The sequence below is a fragment of the Neofelis nebulosa genome, chromosome 5 (assembly GCF_028018385.1).
Source record: "Neofelis nebulosa isolate mNeoNeb1 chromosome 5, mNeoNeb1.pri, whole genome shotgun sequence".
NCBI classification, from domain to species: Eukaryota; Metazoa; Chordata; class Mammalia; order Carnivora; family Felidae; genus Neofelis; species Neofelis nebulosa.
The window spans coordinates 117658103-117677854 of NC_080786.1; the positions used below are offsets into that span (position 1 = coordinate 117658103).

Consider the following 19752-nt stretch of genomic DNA (forward strand, 5'->3'; position numbering starts at 1 on the left):
AACTAAATTAGGAAAGTGGTGGAAGGATGAGGCTACCAGGAGAAAATAAAAACATAAACTTTCAGAATATTAAGTTTGAGATGACTGTGAAACTTATTTGAGAAGTTTGGCCATGAAGGCTCGCAGACAAATAAGGAAGGAGTTGGCAGAGATGTGAGGCCGGCAGAGGTAATGTTGGTAAACAGCATTTCCTAAGTTGCCTTTATGACAACAATCACCTGAAGTTTTTATCAAGCATCCAAATTCCACTCCCCTTTCCTAGACATTCTGGATCAGTAGTTGGGCGAGACCTGGATAGCTGAATGTTTAATTAGCTCCTCCCAGTGATTCTTCTTGCCAGGGAAATTTGAGAAACAATGTAATAGAACATATTTCTATAACAATGGTTCTGCCAACAAAAGGACCTGGATATGCAAGGGAGAAGGAGAGGGAGAAAGAGGGGAGAGCAAGGGACAGAAAGGAAGGATTTGCCTCTGACAAAGAGAGGGACATTTCCTCTCTTCCTCTCTTGTAATTAGAGAAAGAGAGGGGGAGAAAAAGATAAGACGCATGGGTGCGGGCACCAGTAATTTTTTGTTTTGCTGCTGGAATTTCCCATTTGATGGCTTGCATTTTCTTGATGAAGTATGTGGCAAGGGCATCACCGAAAAATTATAGGGAGAAGGGAATGAGTTTAATCAGTTATGATAAAGGATGAAATAATCATTGTCAAAGTGGGAAAGCAAGTTTTCTAAAGGAAAAATAAATATTTTCTTGACATTGTTGCATGGCAACTTGTTTGTTACTAATAAATTTACAGTGATGCAATCCACCCACTTGTGTGTTTTAATGGCAATAAGTAAACCTATAAACATAATTTCTAAGACTTTTATATTTAAGTGAATCAAGATGTATGACACTTATTAGAAAAATATTTTCACGAAAATTACATGTTTTCTGACAAAATACACAGAATTTATTCAAGTATTAAAGAATATATATTAGGAGAGGGGCACCTGAGTGGCTAAGTTAGTTAAGCAAAGCCTGATTGGGATTCTCTCTCCTTCTTTCTCTCTGCCCCTCCCCTGCTCACGCTTGCTCTCTCTTTCTCAAAATACATAAACATTTAAAAAAGAATATATATTAGGAGAAATAATATTAAATTTCAATAAGAATGGAAAAATGAACTTAAGAAGTATGCTAAAATTTGGATATCCTGGCATACTACAATATGATATTAACACCATTTTTCCATGCAGAAGTGGAGTTAAATATCCCTTGATCCTATTAGATGGGTCGGTTTTTATATTGATAATACCATCCTATGGAAATGGTTTGACTGTTTTCTTTATGATATGGAAATAATTAAAAAATGTGGAGTTTTTTTTTTCTCTAGGATTGATATTAAGTAAGGATAAAAAGAAATGGCTTCGGGGTACAAAACAAGGACCCTATGGCTCAGGGAAGGATGGGTTTGTTATACTGTTGGTTGTCAAACTGTCAGTTGGATATCCAAAAGAGTCTGTACAGTTTCTCTCTGTGAAGATTGGGATAGAGATTCATTCTTACAGGATAAATTATGAGTAGTTTTTCCTACAAGAATATGTCAAGTTCAATCTAGTGACCCCTAAATGCTATTTTCAACAAATAATCTATAAATTTTAGATACTGATATTAAGACTTTGGTTCAGATTCCCCTTATTCATTTTATCCAAATATAGTGCAAAAGCTGGATCATGTATGTTCAAAAGAATGGTTCCTTTTAATGTCAAAAAAATCATATGCACGATTATAAAGTGCAACAGCAAATGCTCTATCAGTTTGAAAGTCATAATTCTTGGTGATTATCAATAAAGACAGCAAAAAAGAAAGAAATTCCTACCAGTAAGGCAGTATTTTATATCTCTTACACATGAGTCACAGTAAATCATCACTATGTAGCATTTATACGTGTCACTTAATACTGTGGATTTCTAGGCACACGAAGTGTAGTTCTTTTACTAAAACCATATAACCGTCCTATAAGAGCACATATCATTAGAATGTAAAAGAATTGTTCTTCTCTTATATGTACAATGAGAATATAAATCATTAAACATGACAGTTAGCTTTGCCTTTAGTTTCACTAGGAAGTACTAAATATATTAACACTTCTTTGTTCTCGTGGCCCCGGCAAAATTCATCTCTTCTTCCCCATTTCTTTAATTGCACTTTTTTAGATACATTTTCACTTCCATTTCCCAACATCATGAGGAGAACTGAGTGATTCTTAACTAGGCGGGAGATGCATAAAACCTAATGGATGTCATGCATTCTGGGTTGCATTATGGCTATCATGTACTGACATTTGTGTTGCATTCTGGGGACGCCAACACTTTCATTCTCAGTTTTCTTCTCTACGATGTCTAACAAAGCTGTTGGCACATAATATGGGTTAAACAAACTTTGTTTAATTACACGGTGGGAGAAACTGCATTCTGCTAGCCGGTGCAATATTTTAGAAGCATTTTTATTTTTGAAGCTTTATTTTAAATGAGGAATGAATCAGGACTTCACTAGGATTTACCACCACTCATTTTTTTTCCTTTAAAATAATTTTGTTTAAACAGTAGAGAGTGAAAAGGAGCTATGTGTCTGGGGTTCCTATTTTCCAAAGACTTAAACACAAGCCTGAATGTAGACTAATTCCTAGTCAAGATGGACGTTAGAAATATCTCTGAATCTTATCATCATGGATAATTCCTCTTGGAAGATATTTTTTTAAAGAAAGAAAAAAAAAGACACTTTTCTCCATTACTCGGGAATACAAGTTTCAAAGAATGCAATGAGGGAGGTGGGAGGAAAAAAAATTAATACACTGGAGATAGAAAATACATCAATTTCAGAGTGAATGCAGAATGTAAAATCTAAGTGTCACCTTGCTGCTGCACTGGTGATGATCTTCAGGCTGCCCGGGTTCCGGATAAGCTTGTCCAGAATGCTGACAATCTGCTCAAACTTGGGTCTGTTGTTTCTGTCTTTCTGCCAGCAGTCCAGCATCAGCTGGTACAATGCAGCTGGGCAGTCCATGGGGGGCGGCAGCCGATAGCCTTCATCCACAGCTTTGATCACCTGTGTGAGAAGCAGTTTCCAGGGACTTAAGAGCTGAGACTCCTTTTATTTTCCATGGGCAGGGCACATCAAGATGACTATTTTAAAGTTAAGTGAGAAAGTTCCCATTTTAAGTTGCTGGAAAGGATAACAGCTTATCAAATAAGTAAGAGATTATTCATAACTGGAAATGTTATACACAGGAAGATCGACAGAGAAAGTGAATTTAGGAAAGAAGCATTTGTAAAGATACTTTGCAGAATAAAATCAAAAGAAACATTCTATAGGAAACATTCTTTAGGAAACTCAGAGTTACAAAGAAACTATTACTTGGTAATACAGATGTATGTGGAATATTGTTCATGTATGAATGAGTGCAGAGAAAGTCTACAGATTTCAGTTGGACTTAATTCAAATGGTACCTTTCAAGTCATAGTAAATTCCTTAGGTAAAATCCTATGTGCTGAACCATGAAGTAACTATTAATTCATTTGTACTTTTAAATCACCCAAAACAGTGATTTTTCAAACTTACTGTGTATCAGAATAATCTGGAGGACTTATTAATACAAAGATGGCTCTCCTCTGATTCGTCAGTCTCGAGGAAGGCCTGAGAATTTGCATTACTACAAATTCCCAGGCCACGCTAGAGGTAGTAGTCCAGAGACCTCACTTTGAGATCCTCTAATATAGAGAAGATTGGGAAAACAGAGATGTGGAACAGTCCGATTTTCCCAGCACTGTCACAGAAAACAGCTTGACTAGAGAAGTACAGAAAGGTTTTTATATCCAAATACAGTAAAAGCAGTTTTGTATGTAGTGAGTAGGAAATGACTAAAAGCATCTCAGCTTTCCATCTTATGAATCTTTAAGATCCAGCTCATAGTCTCCGGCTAAGCATAAAGAAAAATCTCTGAGTGCTGATCCCATGTCAATAGCATCCTTTTACGAAGCATTTGCAAAGCATCACTTACAAAAACACAAATCCTTTTGAAAAATCACATCACAGTTGCCACAGAAAGTTAAAGATCATTTTTCCATCCAGACACTTCAGGGTGTGTAACTAAATTCGTGTGCAAGTTTAATACATGAAGAGAAACAACATACTGCAGATTGGCTGTTTTGTCTGACTTTGGGAAATACTATGTTTAAGGAAACAAAATGTTGGCACAGATCATTAATTAAACCTACAAAGGGTGGCAGTAATGTGGTTTATTAATATTACATAGAAGCACTTTTGTAGCAAAAATACTTCAAACAGTCCCCTATACGTATTGGCTATCTTTGCGGTCACTTATTTCCTTACATTCTTACGACAAACGTCTTCATTTTCTCTCATTTCTAAACCCCTGCTTAAGGGAAACATGTAAAGTTGTAAAAGCAACTCAATTAATATCCTTGCAAGACCTGGGAACTATTTCATTTCTTCTAAGTATTCTGTTTCAATGTCACAAACTGGGAGCCACCTGGTTTCATTATGCTCCACTTCCTTGCACAGCTTGATCTCTTAATCTGAACCCATAATTCATTGACTACAAATACTTACATCCTGATTGGACATCTCCCAGTATGGTCTCTCTCCATAGGACATCACCTCCCAGAGAACAATCCCGTAACTCCACACATCGCTGGCTGACGTGAACTTGCGGTAAGCTATAGCTTCTGGTGATGTCCATCGGATCGGGATCTTGCCTCCCTTTTAATATAAAATCATGTACATGCACGATCAATGCATAAACTAGCTAACATATAGTATAAAACCCGACTGAAGTTGAGTGCTTCTCTTCTGAAGTGGAATATGGGTTTCTGCTGAGATACCTTGATATTCTATTTAAAATTTTTTTTAAATGTTTATTTATTTTGGGGAAAAAGAGACAGAGCATGAGCAGAGGAGGGGCAGAGAGAGAGAGAGGGAGACACAGAATCTGAAACAGGCTCCAGGTTCTGAGCTGTCAGCACAGAACCGGATGCGGGCTCGAACTCGGGAACAGCAAGATCACGACGATGGCCAAAGTCTGACATTCAACCAAGTGAGCCGCCCAGCTGCCCCTTGATATTCTATTTTAATATTAAGCAGAAATGAGTGGCATACCATGTACTGAGGTGTTTACTTCCAATCATCAAGGAAAGGCAAACATTTAAAAACTGCTCAACTACTGCTGGTTTATATCAACTATGGCACATTAATTACTCATGTGCAACACAGTGACCCAAAGTAGATGTGCTAAAGACTATCTTAGAATTGAATGAGGTATCCTGAGTCAACCTTTATTGATTTAGCATAGATTTTTGCTTGACCAAGCAATCTTAGCTCAGAATACAAGTTAATATTTGTAAAGAACTTATACCATTCCTCGACACAAAAGTTCTCGTTGACATTTGTTTACTAAATACATTCAAAATAAAATTATACTTCTAAAAAACTCTCTTCGGTACCCAGTGCTTCATTGCATCATTAATGGCTGAAGTACCTTCCATGTCCTAGGTAGACACCATATGAACTAGATAGATATAATGACTACATTCCCAGAACTTATAGTCTGGAGGAGAATATTGCTTCTCTGAGTTATGGGAGGTATGAAGGTATGACTCCCATGGAATTTGCTCTCAGTTTAATAAATACGTTTAATAAAAATGTGTTGAGTAGCAACCATATGGGAAGTATTATGCTAGTCACTCCGGGTGAGACAAAAATAAATAACACACTAGCCCTTCTGTTGGGAAAATATCAGGCAAATAGGAATGATAATTAGTTGTTTTGAATAACGAAACGCAGAGAGAAATAAGTATCTAGTACTTTGTTTTCCAACTTTACTATGTATATGAATCCTCTGGAGCTTGTGCCCATGGAAATTCTGATTCAGTAGTTGCAGAGTGTAGCCATGGTCTGCGTGTCTAAAAAGCTCCAGGTGATGCTGACCACGCCAGTCATGGACCTCGCAGTGAGTTAGGAACAGTAGCAGAGACAGCTGTGATGCAGAACAAGGGCCTGAGATGCTCACTAGAGAGACCGAGGAGGTCACATATGGATTGAGCCTTTCAGGATGTACAAGTTTTTCGTACAAGTAGTAGCTTTGTCCTATATGTTGCCATACATAAAATTCTTGTACCCAAACTATAATTTGAAATCCTTTGCCTATGAAAAGCTAAATAGATCATAAAGCTGAAGATAATGAGCATGAGCCCCATGAGCCTGTACTCACTGCAGAGAGCAATGGTCTTGCTTAGACATTATCTTGGCAAATGTGCCGGGTAGGCATTCAACAAGTGCTCACTGACTTGAATTGAATTACCTTTCTCCTAAATACGTGCCATTCTGTTTTTTCTTGGGAAGCTTTTTTCCCTGTCTGCCTTCTGCACCTAGTAAACTTAGTTGAACATCCTGGTCAAATGTAAACTCATTGGTGGAACATTTGGAAATGTTCCAGGCCAAGTTGGTCACTCCATGTTCTGTGATCCTTCTACCTTTTAATTATCTCGTGTAGACTGGGATGTTCAGAGGAGTTATAGGCTTGCTTCCTTTATCTCTGCATTCCCGTAGTTTAAAACAGGAGTCCGACTTTCAAGCTCTCCTGTTTACAACCTTGTTTCCTGGAGGTGTGTGTGTATTTGTTGAGAGAGAGGACTATGTTATGGGCTTAGAGTGGTAGATTTTACTGAAGATATTTAATGATTTTGAGCATTTACAGCCTATTTTTAGAAAATAATACATTGAGCCTAGTTTTTCAGAAAATGTATAAATACTAAGAATGAACCTGTGAATAGCATAATCATAGCTTTAAAAAATCATACTATTTATTTATGTCTTCCTTCCAAGCATGCTATTTAACAATGCTGTTATTTCCATAATAATAGTAAATATAAGAATTACTGAACAAGTTTTTACAGTATCTACAAAATTATGAAAATATCTCCCAGGGTATTGCATGGATTAAAAATTTTAGAGTCTGAAGAATGCCTTAAAGATTTTCATTTAGCTCCATAGATAATATGCATCTTCTACCAACTGTTTCAATATTAGTATTGCAGGTACTCTACCAGCCTAAAACCTAAATTTATCACTGATAACTTAATAACCATTATTGTTTCTTAATATGAATATTACACTATTCCTTTGTAGGATGAGTAAATACAATTTTTAAACATAAAAATTAATGCATGGCTGAGACTCATACGCTGACTGAAAGTAAATGACCTATTTAACTGCGAGGTGAGTATGTCTATTTATGAGTTTACTCCAAAGACATCTTAGCAAAACAAAATTAAAAAATCAAAAATAAAATGGCCATGTCTAACATTTAGAGCACTGGGAGAAAAGAAAATTTCAAGTGTTAGATCGACAGCAAATGAAAATAACATTTTAACAGGAATAAAAGTCATACCATTCATTGCATTCTGTTTGTGATATTTCAAAGTTCCACATTCTAGGCCTTGTGGCAGATGGCCAGTCTGTTGCATATTGCATATTTTTTTTTCACAAATGGCAATGTGTTCTGCATTGCCCCATGCAACTTGCAGTCTAGTATGGATAGGAGAGATTATCAAGTACTTGAGAGGGATATTTGATCTTGGTTCCCATTTTTTACACATTCTTTACACGTTAGGTAATTTCACAACAAGCTCTCTCTACAGTAGCACTACTGATACTTTAGACCAAATTATTTGTTGTGGGGGCTGTCTTGTGCATTGAAAGATGTTTAGTAGCATCCCTGGCCTTTACCCACTAGATAACATTAGCATCCCTCCAATTGTGACAGCCAAAAATGCCTCAAGACAATGCCAAATATCCCCTAGGAGGAAAATTATCCTCACTTGAAAACTACTGGTTTAGATGGTATGTGACAAGCTTTAATTAGCAAGGGAAAATCATTCAGATGAGGTCCAGGATTTATCTGGGATTTTATATAGACTAAATAGAATTATCTTTTTCTTTTTTTTAACACCATTCCTGTACTTTCCATGTATATTTTTATTTATGTTCTTGTCAAGTAAGGGTCAAGTTCAACAGAGCTAATCTTCTTATACTTGGGTTTTGGTAAATATAACTGTATCTCTTTGAGATACTTCCCTCTGTTTTAAATTATTTTTATGTTTTTAATATTTTTGTTATTTTATTTTCTCCTTTCTTTTTACCTTTCTTCCATTCTTTTACTCAAAAATAGGATAACTTCCTATTGATAGTGAAACTTTTCTTTATTAAATGGAGGTATATATGACCAAAGAGTTTAGTAAAAAATAAGTTTTTACTTCAAGAGCAAACACTATCTGTGGCTACAAAAGCATAAATGTCATTGACATAGACACTGGATGCCAGTCCTTGAGGGCCCAATTCGGTTCTGAAACATGGATGAAAGAAGAACCCATACATTTTAATACAGTCTAACTTCCCGATAAGGCTGTCTGCCTTCAAGTTAAATATCTGTAGATCTGAGACAATCAAAATAAAATAAAATGAATCTATAAGAATTGACTAAATTTTTTACAAGTCGCCCATTGTAGAGTTTATTCATACTTTTTCTCTTGACTGATCACAAAAGTTCCTCTCCACACCTACCTACTCCCCACCTCAACAAATTCAAGCTCATATTGTTTGACATTTTTTTTTTCTTTTTCAGGTCCAGAAATTGCTTTCTCCATTACATATGTTGGGGTGTATTTTGAAATTTTAGATGCATTTCGAATAACTGCCAAACACATCCTGCAGTGGGCTATCCAAAAATATGGATTCAGTGAGACAAAAAGTCCTCTTTGCCATACTTCTTTCCTGCCACAGTAAAACTATTCCAGTACAACTGTCCTTAATGAGCTAAAACTCTGAAATCAGTTGACAATTTCAAGTTTGGTTGGTAAAATGCTACTGGGCATTCAGAATACTGTAAAGCACAGCTTGTTGCCATAAAGATAATTTATGACGATGTGTTCTTTTACAATATATAAATACATTGTAAAATGACCACATTTACTTAAGGTGCTCTCTATGTCTACATGTAAGCTTCCCAGATTTTTATGTATTTGAGAAAGGCCTGCAATTGCCTGGGGCAAGCTCAGAATCACAGTATGTGGAGTGTGTCTAAAGCCTCAATTGCAGAGGGAACTCTATAAAAGAATTAGAAGTTAATGCTTGTTTCCCATATTTAGAAGAACACACCTAGGGCCAGTTTCTCCCAGTGTGATGTCTCATCCTGTATAACTCAGTAACTGGTGGTGCAGGGGAATTTATAGTCATTGTTCCATTTGCATTTTTAAGTTGAGCAGAAATCAAGAGTCTTAGTTTCCAGCTTAATTTTAGCATACTGTTTAATTTTAGCCAAGTTTCTTAACTTCTCTGTTCAGCTATCTTGTCATTCATATCTTGTCATAGGATCGTGGGGGATATCTCTAACAGCTGTGCTGACCTATGAACAACTTTCTTAGGTCTACTCCTTCAACTTTCAAATTTCTGTCTTAAACCTACATGTGTATCAAGGATGCTGACATTTTCAATGTTAATTATTTTGGACTCTTAAAGATGATCCTAAGCTTTGGCTACTACATACTTATTGGGTGTCATATCTGGATTGAATTATATAGAATTCTTACAGAAAATTTAAAAGAGAAGAATAAAATGGTGCAAGTGAAGACACTAGGAATTTTCTGGAAAGAGGAATTACATAATTGCTACACTCAAATCCAGGATTAGTTGAAGGAGTCCAAAACCTTGTTCACTTTGTCCAGAAATAGCAGTTAGAGTAAACCTATTCTCAAAAGATCCTGCAATTCAGTTCTCTAAGCTTAATGAATTTAGACAGTTCAAATGAGACATTTGGCTAAGAGCCTGAATTTTTCAGGCGCTCAACTAAAGTCAGCTCTTTCACTATGGGTTAGGGGGCTTCAAGTCTTGATTTCTAAGAAAAGGAGTATAATTGCTGAACTCTCTGGACATTAAGGCATAATATCTCATATCTGCCCTAATTTTTCTTTAATTATATACACAAATCTCTCCCTGCTGATTTAGTAAATGCTTTGCGGATCCACAGTTCACATTGCCTGCTGGTGAGCTCTGTCAGGTCATACTTAGAGTGACAAAGGACTTTGGAGAGTTTATCTTAGTAAACCCTAAGTAATTGAGTGTTTAACCTGGAGGCAAATATTGGCTTCTCAGGTTAAAAGTGGAACCATAGAGATAAATCATTTGACTCTAGGATTTAGCATCTATGCATTGTCAGGGCCTAAACTTCACTCACTGTAGACAACACTAGACAACAAGGTGAAGGGCAAGCCGGGAAGACTCCCAGGGGAAGCATCTGTTCTAATCCCCAGTAGTTCAAATCTAAAAGCCATTGAGAGAATTGTTTCAGCAGATGTTGATTGCCACAAGAGATCAGAGACAGATGATCTCTTAGGTAGCAAAGCCTATCCCTTGAACTTTTGAAATGTTTCAACATTATGTGAAATGTTTAAGAACGTCTTAAAAAATAGGAAAATCTTCACTTTGAAATCTAAGTTACTCTATGGCTACCCAGGTAATGCAATACAAATAAGTAATTTTTCTGTTATTTTCAAATTAGTTCCTCTCATATATAATGTCTGTCTTCAACAAAAACAATGCCAAAATTTATGGATAAGGTTAAAAATGTTTCAGAGTTCACTGAGGTTTTAAATGCTAAACTTTGTGGTTTATACATACTCAACCCTAATTTTGTTTAAAGAAATTCATTTAAGAGTGTGTGTTTTTAGCACTCGGAATACAATTTTCCAAAGAGGCAATGCTATAAGTAAATAAGTCAGAAAGATCTATTCAGTGTACAAGAATATTATATAATTGCAATAAAAATAATAAAAATATTAGATTCATTCTAGTAATTAACCAAAAAAGTGCAAAACTTGAGTAAGTTTAATACTGATGATTGAAAAATAAGGAAAGATGAAATGATAGGTTGAGAACCTCATAATATCCAGAGAACCTCATAATATCCAAAAGACAGTTCTGACTAGACATCAAGGCAATGATTCCCTTAAAGGTCTATGTTTAGTAAATACCTGCCTGAAATATAGGGGGATTCCAGAGCAGTGGTTAGCAAATGAAAAAGAAAAACGAAATCACAGGAGTGTATTTTAACCCTGACATATAGAATTATCATTGAAAAGGGGTGATAGGGCAGAAATGAGTCGAATTATTAGTCATTCCAGACATCAAGAAGTAAGACTGACTTAGGACGTCAAGACTGCTGTACTTCCTGTCCCCCCACCCCACCCCCGCAAAAAAAAAAGAAGAAAAAAAAAAGAAAAGAAAAAGAAAAGAAAAAAAAAAGACCGCTGTATTTTCCAATGCCAAAGGAATCTGGGGCTGGTCAATGGCTTTGGGGAACCTGGGAAAAGCTTCAGGCAATGTGTCATCACATATTTTAAAATGTGGAATATTCACAGTGAACTGGAAATAATTTCAGAAAGTGAGTTTTACTAAGCTTCCAGGGCTCACCAACATTACAAACTAGACCAGTCACTATTAGCCTGATGTTTAGTCTGAGTTAAATCATTAATCTGACTACTTAATTTGTCTTCTTGCAAAGTGAGCCTGTTGGGCTTAGAACAATGATTAAAATTAATTTATTAAATTGAAAACATAGTTAAAACAAAGTAAATCTGGTTAATTAACCTTGATATTTATATTATTTGTTCCTTCACTCTCTCCAATTCACTGCTCTAATGTCATTTTCTCAGAGAAACTCTCTTGATCTTTCTTTTTTTGCTGTTGGTTTTTGTTGTTGTTGTTGTTGTTGTTGTTTTTGTTTTTTTGATCTTTCTAACTAAAATAACCACTCGGCCACTACCCACATTCTCTATTTTACTACTATGCCTTGCTGTAACTTTACTTGTTTGTTTATTACCTGAATTCCCACACTAGAATGTAAACTCATGAGGTCATAGCTTTGTTTTATTTACTGCTGGGTCCTTTTGCCCTAGAACAGTATCTGGTATATGGTAGGCACTCAAATATGGAATGAATGAATGAATGAATGATGCATTTTAGAGAAAATTGTTACTGCTAGAGATGTTGTGTAATATATTACATACAACCTTCTCATTACTATGTTCCACTCCAAAATTATAGCTATGATTTTTCTCCACATAAATCTAGATAAATTGTTTTCATGTGTTAAAATATTTGTGGCATCTAACTCTCTGAGTTGGGTGACTAGAAAGTACCAGATCTCTCATTAAATTTTGATACAACATTGACAATTGAGATTACTAAATTTTCTAGCCTTTCCTGATTTTTGAATATGTGGCTTTATTTTGTGAAGCTACACGAGGCATATTCATACTGATTCTCAGAGAGTAGGGAATAAAGTCATGACTGACTATTTATTTTGGTTCAAAGCTTAAGACACATTACTATATGAAGGCCACTGATTAGATATTTATGTATTTTTTTTCATTCTTAGCTGAATGACATATGACATATACTACTTATCAAAAGAATATAATTTTCTTTCTGCATCACACTGGTTTTTGGTATGCATAGTTTTTAGTCCTTGACTACAGAATCAAGGTTCATATTTTCTATTATTTATGTCCTTAGAATGGAGGTATCCTGAACAGGAGCATTTAACTACTTAGCTTTTAACTACTTGCATTAGTCACTTAAAAAAAATTCTTATCTTACAAATGAAATTAGGTAAAATAAAGCTATCATAGAATACATTGGATATCAAGTAGGCAAAATTACACAGGAAAAAATCAAATAAGTTATTATGTAAAATAAGATTTCTTTCTTTTATTGCTTAACACACAATGCCTGTGACAACTTTTTATTTGGTTTTATCTTCCAAAAATTAAATAGTTGCTAATGGGCTATAGGGCAATGTAACAAAAGGCAGAAGCTTATTATCCAATATAAAAATCTAACTGCTTAGGACTCAGTATGCATTTTCAGGACAGAAATAAAAAGAAAAAAAAATGAAAAATAAAGGTTATAACCAAAACCAAATCATCTGGCTTTCTCAAATTTCTCAAATCTGTTTAGGTAATTATATCCTTAAAATGAAATTGGGGGCTCAAGAATTGGAATTCACTTTATATAATATACCATATAAATTAGATAAAAGCCTATAATTTCTCTAACTTGATCCTGTTAAACAGCAAATTGAGCACCATTATGGCAGAATTTTGGACCCCATCTATTTGAACATATGAATACAGGAATATTCATATACACAGATGCGTGCATGCACATAAAAAATGGTAACCATTCAAAATGAAATTTCATAAGGAAAAAGACTAGAAAATTATTTAGTGGTAAACAGTTCTCACCCATAATTCCATGGTTCTGTTAAAATGAAATAAAGTAAGCTGGTAATTCAGTGCAAAAAAATATAGGAAATGTGCCATAATTGTGCTTTGAATTCATATGATGGGAAACCAAAGAGAGGGAATTCATTTCTTGTGTTTTTCTCAACAACGAAAACTCTCTAACAGTATAAATCTGCAGAGCTAAATGCTCCATCCCAAATGAAATACAAGGCCTTTCAAGATGATTTGCAACCCTTGGTATGCAGCTGCTTTTATGCTTTCAAGGCCTTTCTTCAAAACATGCTATAATATCATATAATACAATATGCCAAGGTGTTATATCATTTAATAAATACTAAGACATTTAGTTTTTAGAGTGTTTTTTCCTGACATAGTATCTATAATGTGGTTCTCGAAGTGTCATCCAAGCATTTCTAGGTGCCCCCCAAGAGCTTTTCAAAGGGTCTGCAAGACTGAACTATTTTCATAATAACACTAAAATACTATACCTTTTTCACTCTCAAATCTCCTGTGTATGGTGGAATTTTACAAAGGTTACAAAATGCATAATAATGTTGTATGACAGAAATTGTTAATGTTTGGAGTTTTTGCATAACTTAGTAGTGAGAAATGAGGAAAAATAACCATAAGTGAGCATTGAAAAAACTTCTGTTTTCCTACTCAATACCCTTATAAAAAGGGAAGACATAAAAAAAAAGTGTGTATTATGATCTTATCTGACCCTCTCCTCCCAAGGAATTCTGTTGGGACAGAAGGAAGGAAAACTTGTGATAGAGTTAAGATAGTATCAGAAGCAGCATGAGAAAATGTGTGATAAATTGTTTCAAGTTTTAAGGCTAAGCATTTCCTCAACTCCTAGGTGGTTCCCTCCAGTTAAAAAAAAATAAATGCATAATTAGTGGACATAAATTCTGTTCCACTCTTCTACTTTGCCTGTGGACCACAAAGATGCTTTTAAAATGAGAGCAGCAGACATCTTATATTCATTCAGTGGCACTGAATCAAATGCCAGTGCAATTACCCTCTACCTAAAGGCAGTAACTTTTAGAAGAGCAATCTGGGAAAAGGCTTCGTGCACTGAGGCACTGAATACTAATTTTTGAATCCAAGCGACACTAGATGAAATGTGTTACGTGTGACTAAAGTAATGTGACTGCCTTTTTAAACCAGATTCACCAGAATGTGTTTATCCAAAAAGAACGCCTTGACACACTGTTTTCAATGATGAGCTTGTTTTTCTGAAGGAACCATAATCACGGGATGCTTAATCAAATAAAGAAAGTGGATGTCTACGCTGAAAAATACTGTTTTTGGTTAAAAAAAGAACCAGACTTTATTATACAACAATGTGCTGCTTTTCTTATTTACTAACTCTAAGCTTATTAAGACCAGAGATTTTTATCTCAGGCAAGTATGTTTCCTCAAATACTACATGCTTCATTAATTTGGAATGATGCTGTTGTTCACAATCTAATTTTAAAGATAATCTCAAAGGAGGAATTCCCAAAACATTTTGTGTAATAGCAGTGTTCCCACAGTAATACAAATTCCCAAGAACGAGTATGGCAACACTTATTTAATTGTTTCAGTGTTTGTTTAAAAAACAAAATAGTAGTCCTATTACTTTAAACCATACCTCATATTTGGGGGTAAATTATAAAATCGTTGTACCAAACAAGGATTATTACAAGAGATTAAATTAAAGATTTCTAAATTATTCTAGAAGTGTAGATGCAAATTATAGCTTTCTCAGAAGAAGTCAGGACCATCATAGATATTTTGAGTTCTGGGAAAATATAAGGATGAATATTAAATAAATTAAATGAATATCAAATTCTAAACAGCTATTTATGGGTAGTTAATGAGCCCATTTAGTTGATTTTTAAGAATCTTCTGAGAATAAAAAATGCAAAGGTCCTTTTGCACTTTTATTTCACAAATGATAAGGAAGAATTTTGACACAGTAATACCTTTTTTTCCTACTAGTGTCAATAAATGATCTTCTGTACCCCTTGGTCCTGACAAAGTAACAATCAGTACAAATGAAGCTCTGAAAGTTAACCCAATATATTCTCCAGACAGCAGATGATCCAGATTTGGATGAATCTTCCCAGTTCCTACAAGAACAATCATTCCTTAGAGTGTCCTAGAAATCATGACTAATACTGAAAACAAGAATGTTCTACTTTAAAAATGGGATATGGCACTGAGATTAAAACCTGACTGAATGACCAGAAATCTAATATTTCAAATAAAGGCTTTTTAATCAAATATTTTTACTAAAACCGGAAATATTTCTTGTATTCGGTGATTGTTGTAACAACAAGGACAATACCAGCAAGAAGGATACCTTCCACGGAATGTGTTAAATGCTCATATGGTAGCAGAAGGTTACAAAGGATATCTTTAGTAGCAGTGAGTAAAATAATAAAAAAAATCCTCAAAATTATAAATATATTATCATATTTGCATATGCTGTCTCCTGAGAACTTATAATCATAATTTATTGTCATAAAAATGCTTTGTTGTAGAATGCTGGCTGACTAATTTTTCTTGAAATCAGAGAAGGAACAAAGGAAAACTAAAAAAAGCACTTGATAGTGCTGATGCATATTTACCCATGTTTTGTAATTTTTTTCTTTTTTCAGAACTTTGTTTTCAGAGTCACTGTCATAAATTTAATTTAACTAGCTGCTAGATATACAATTTTATTTTATTTCTCTTGCTTTTAACCTAGTGAACTGTATGCCTAAGAACAGCAACATTTTTGTGCAGGACACATTTTAACAAATACTTAGATGTATGAACAGAGTGAATCCGCTAGAGTGTAGTTGAAAATGGGAAATGCTAACAAAAGTGGAGTGGAGAAAGCCATCGGGGGAGTTTCAACTCTTATATCAACTCATCGAGGAGTATCTCTGGGACACCGTGCTTCTGAATTTCTGGTTCTCCCACTGTGGCTTTATCACTTTGTAGATGAAACTCAGTCTGGCAAATCAGGCTCTTTCTCAGAATGTGAGATAGATGCCACGTGACACACTTGGTGGTTGATAATGGAATCATTAAAATTGATGATTTCAGAAATGCATGAGTTTCTTTTTTTTAAAATTAGTAATGATTAGAAACCGGAAGAAAATAACAGAAGTTGACTTTTTAAAAACTGCCCATTTTCTTGGCTGGTGAGAGTACAGGTAAACAGCCTTCTTTTTTAAAAAAAATTTTTTTTTCAACGTTTTTTATTTATTTTTGGGACAGAGAGAGACAGAGCATGAACGGGGGAGGGGCAGAGAGAGAGGGAGACACAGAATCGGAAACAGGCTCCAGGCTCTGAGCCATCAGCCCAGAGCCTGATGCGGGGCTCGAACTCACGGACCGCGAGATCGTGACCTGGCTGAAGTCGGACGCTTAACCGACTGCACCACCCAGGCGCCCCGAAACAGCTTTCTTTATATGCTGCTACCAGGAGTGAAATTCCATAACAAACTATTTGGAAAACAATTGTGCAATTCATACATGAAAATCCGCACATATTTGTACACATTTTGACTCGACAATTGTAATTCCGAAATTTTATCCTGAGGAAATAATCATGACCAGACATGAACCATTTATCAGGATTACATCAAAGTATTAAGAATAGCAATAACTATTAAGTTAAAGTATTAAAAGTATTAAGAAAAGCAATAACTTTGGAACGCTGCTCAATTAATAGTGCATTGGATAAATAAATAATGTACATGATTAAAATGGAGTACAATATATTATTTAATGATATTATAAAAAATTAATCATCTAGAAAAATCCACATTTTATATTTTAAGTTAAAACAGGCAGATTACATAACAACATTGAGTGTGTGTATAAAGAAAATACTGGGTTGACAAGTGGAAATCATTTTATATATAAGTATATATATAATATGATCCCATTTTTGTAACTATATACATAATTGGTAATTATTTACATATGAAAATGTGTAGAAAATATTTTGAAAGGAAAAAAATAAAATGTTAAAATTGGTTACCTCTGGTAATATCATTAGTGATCATTATATCTTTATTTTCTAAAATTGTCTGTCATGAAAAAAACTCTATAAAGGAATGTCTTTTCAAAGAAATCTGTCAATAAATATATGAAAAAATAATCAGATGCATTTGAATCAAGTTAAATACAAATTAAAACAATTAGGTATAATTTTTTCAAAATTAATAAATACCAAAAATGATAATATATAGTTTTATCAGGATATAGTTAAGTATGCTTTTAAAACAGGCACAAAATTTTGACACAGAAAATCCACTTTTAGGAATATATCATAGGAAAATTATCAGACTCATACGATTATGAATACAGATGGATCAGTTATACATTTGTATGAAATATTGAAAGGCTAGCCTTTGATAAAGTACAAAATCCATTCATGATAAAAACCCTCTGCAAAGTAGGTCTAGAGAGAACATACCTCAACATAATAAAGGCCATATATGAAAAACCCACAGGGAGCATCATATTCAATGTTGAAAAACTGAGAGCTATTCCCTTAAGGTCAGGAAGAAGACAAGGATATCCACTCTCACCACTTTTATTCAACATAGTACTGGTAGTTCTAGTCACGGCAATTAGACACAATAAAGAAATAAAAGGAATCTAAATAAGGAAGAAGTAAAACTCTCACTATTTGCAGATGACCTGATACTATATATCGAAAACCCTAGATACTTCACAAATAACTACTAGAACTGGTATCTGAATTCAGGAAAGTCACAGGATGCAAAATCAGTAACAGAAATCTGTTGTATTCCTATGCACCAGTAATGAAACAGCAGAAAGAGAAATTAAGAAAACAATCCTCTTTACAATAACACCAAAACCCATAAAATATGTAGAAAAATAAACTTAACCAGAGAGGGGAAAGACCTGTCCTCTGAAAACTATAAAACACTGATGAAAGAAATTCAAGATAATGCAAAGAAACGGAAAGACATTCCATGCTCATGGACTGGAAGAACAAATACTGTTAAAATGTCTGTACTACCCAAAGCAATCTATACATTTAATGCAATCTCTATCAAAATACCAACAACACTTTTCACAGAACTAGAACAAACAATCCTAAAATTTATATGGAACCCGAAAGACCCCGAATGGCCAAAGCAATCTTGAAAAAAACAAAACAAACATTTGGAGGCATCACAAAAATGGTATGGTACTGGTATAAAAATAGACACACAGATCAATGGAATAGAACAGAAAACCCAGAAATAAACCCACAATCATATGGTCAATTAAATTTTGACAAAGGAGTCATGAATGAATATAAAATAGGAAATGACAGTCTCTTCAACAAATGGTGCTGGGAAAACTGGGCAGCAACATGCAAAAGAATGAAACTGGACAATTTTGTTTCACCATACACAAAAACAAACTCAAAATGGATTAAAGACCTAAATGTGAGACCTGCAACCATAAAAATCCTTGAAGAGAGCACAGGCCATAATCTTTCTGACATCGGCATTAGCAACTTTTTTCCCTAGATCTATCTCCTGAGACAAGAGAAATGAAAGCAAAAATGAACTGTTGGGACTTCATCAAAATGAAAAGCATCTTCACAGTGAAGGAAACAATAAAAAAATAAACTAAAAGTCAACCTACTGAATAGGAGAGGATATTTGCAAAGGACACATCCCATAAGGGTTTAGTGTTCAAAATATATAACGAACTTATATAAGTTAACACAAAATAACAAATAATCCAATTAAAATGGGCAGAAGACATGAACAGACATTTCTTCAAAAAACACATCCAGATGGCCAACAGACACATGGAAAGATGCTCAACATCACTCATCACAGGGAAATGCAAATCAAAACTACAATGAGATATCACACCACACCTGTCAGAATGGCTAAAATCAAAAACACAAGAAACAACAGGTGTTGGCGAGAATGTGGAGAAAAAGGAACACTCATGCACTACTGGTGGGAATGCAAAAACAGTATGGAGTTTCCTCAAAAAATAAAAATAGAACTACCCTATGATCCAGTAATCACATCACTGTGTATAACCCAAAAAATACAAAACACTAATTCAAAGGGCTACATGCACCCCTATATTTATTGCAGCATTATTTATAATAGTCAAACCATGGAAGCAGACCAAATGTCCATAGATAGATAGGGAATGGATAAAGATGCAGTGTGTGTGTGTGTGTGTACATATGTACACACACACACACACAATGGAATATATACAATGGTATATATATATATATATATATATATATATATATATATATATACACACACAATGGAATATTATTTAGCCATAAAATAAATGAAAGCTTGTCATTTGCACCAACAGGGATAGAGTTAGAGAGTATAATGTTAAGTGA

The 19752-nt window shown here is 34.6% G+C and overlaps 1 protein-coding gene across 3 annotated transcripts in view; it reads right to left on the reverse strand.

The window, feature by feature from the left end:
• EPHA3 (EPH receptor A3) overlaps positions 1-19752 on the reverse strand; it is a 360460-nt gene that overhangs the window by 21893 nt on the left and 318815 nt on the right. For all 3 annotated transcript variants that reach the window (XM_058731685.1, XM_058731684.1, XM_058731686.1), the window contains exons 14-15: positions 4615-4764; positions 2897-3090 (exon numbers count right to left, since the gene is read on the reverse strand). In XM_058731685.1, coding sequence (XP_058587668.1) covers positions 2897-3090; positions 4615-4764 — 344 coding nt within the window. The remainder of the gene's footprint in view (positions 1-2896; positions 3091-4614; positions 4765-19752) is intronic.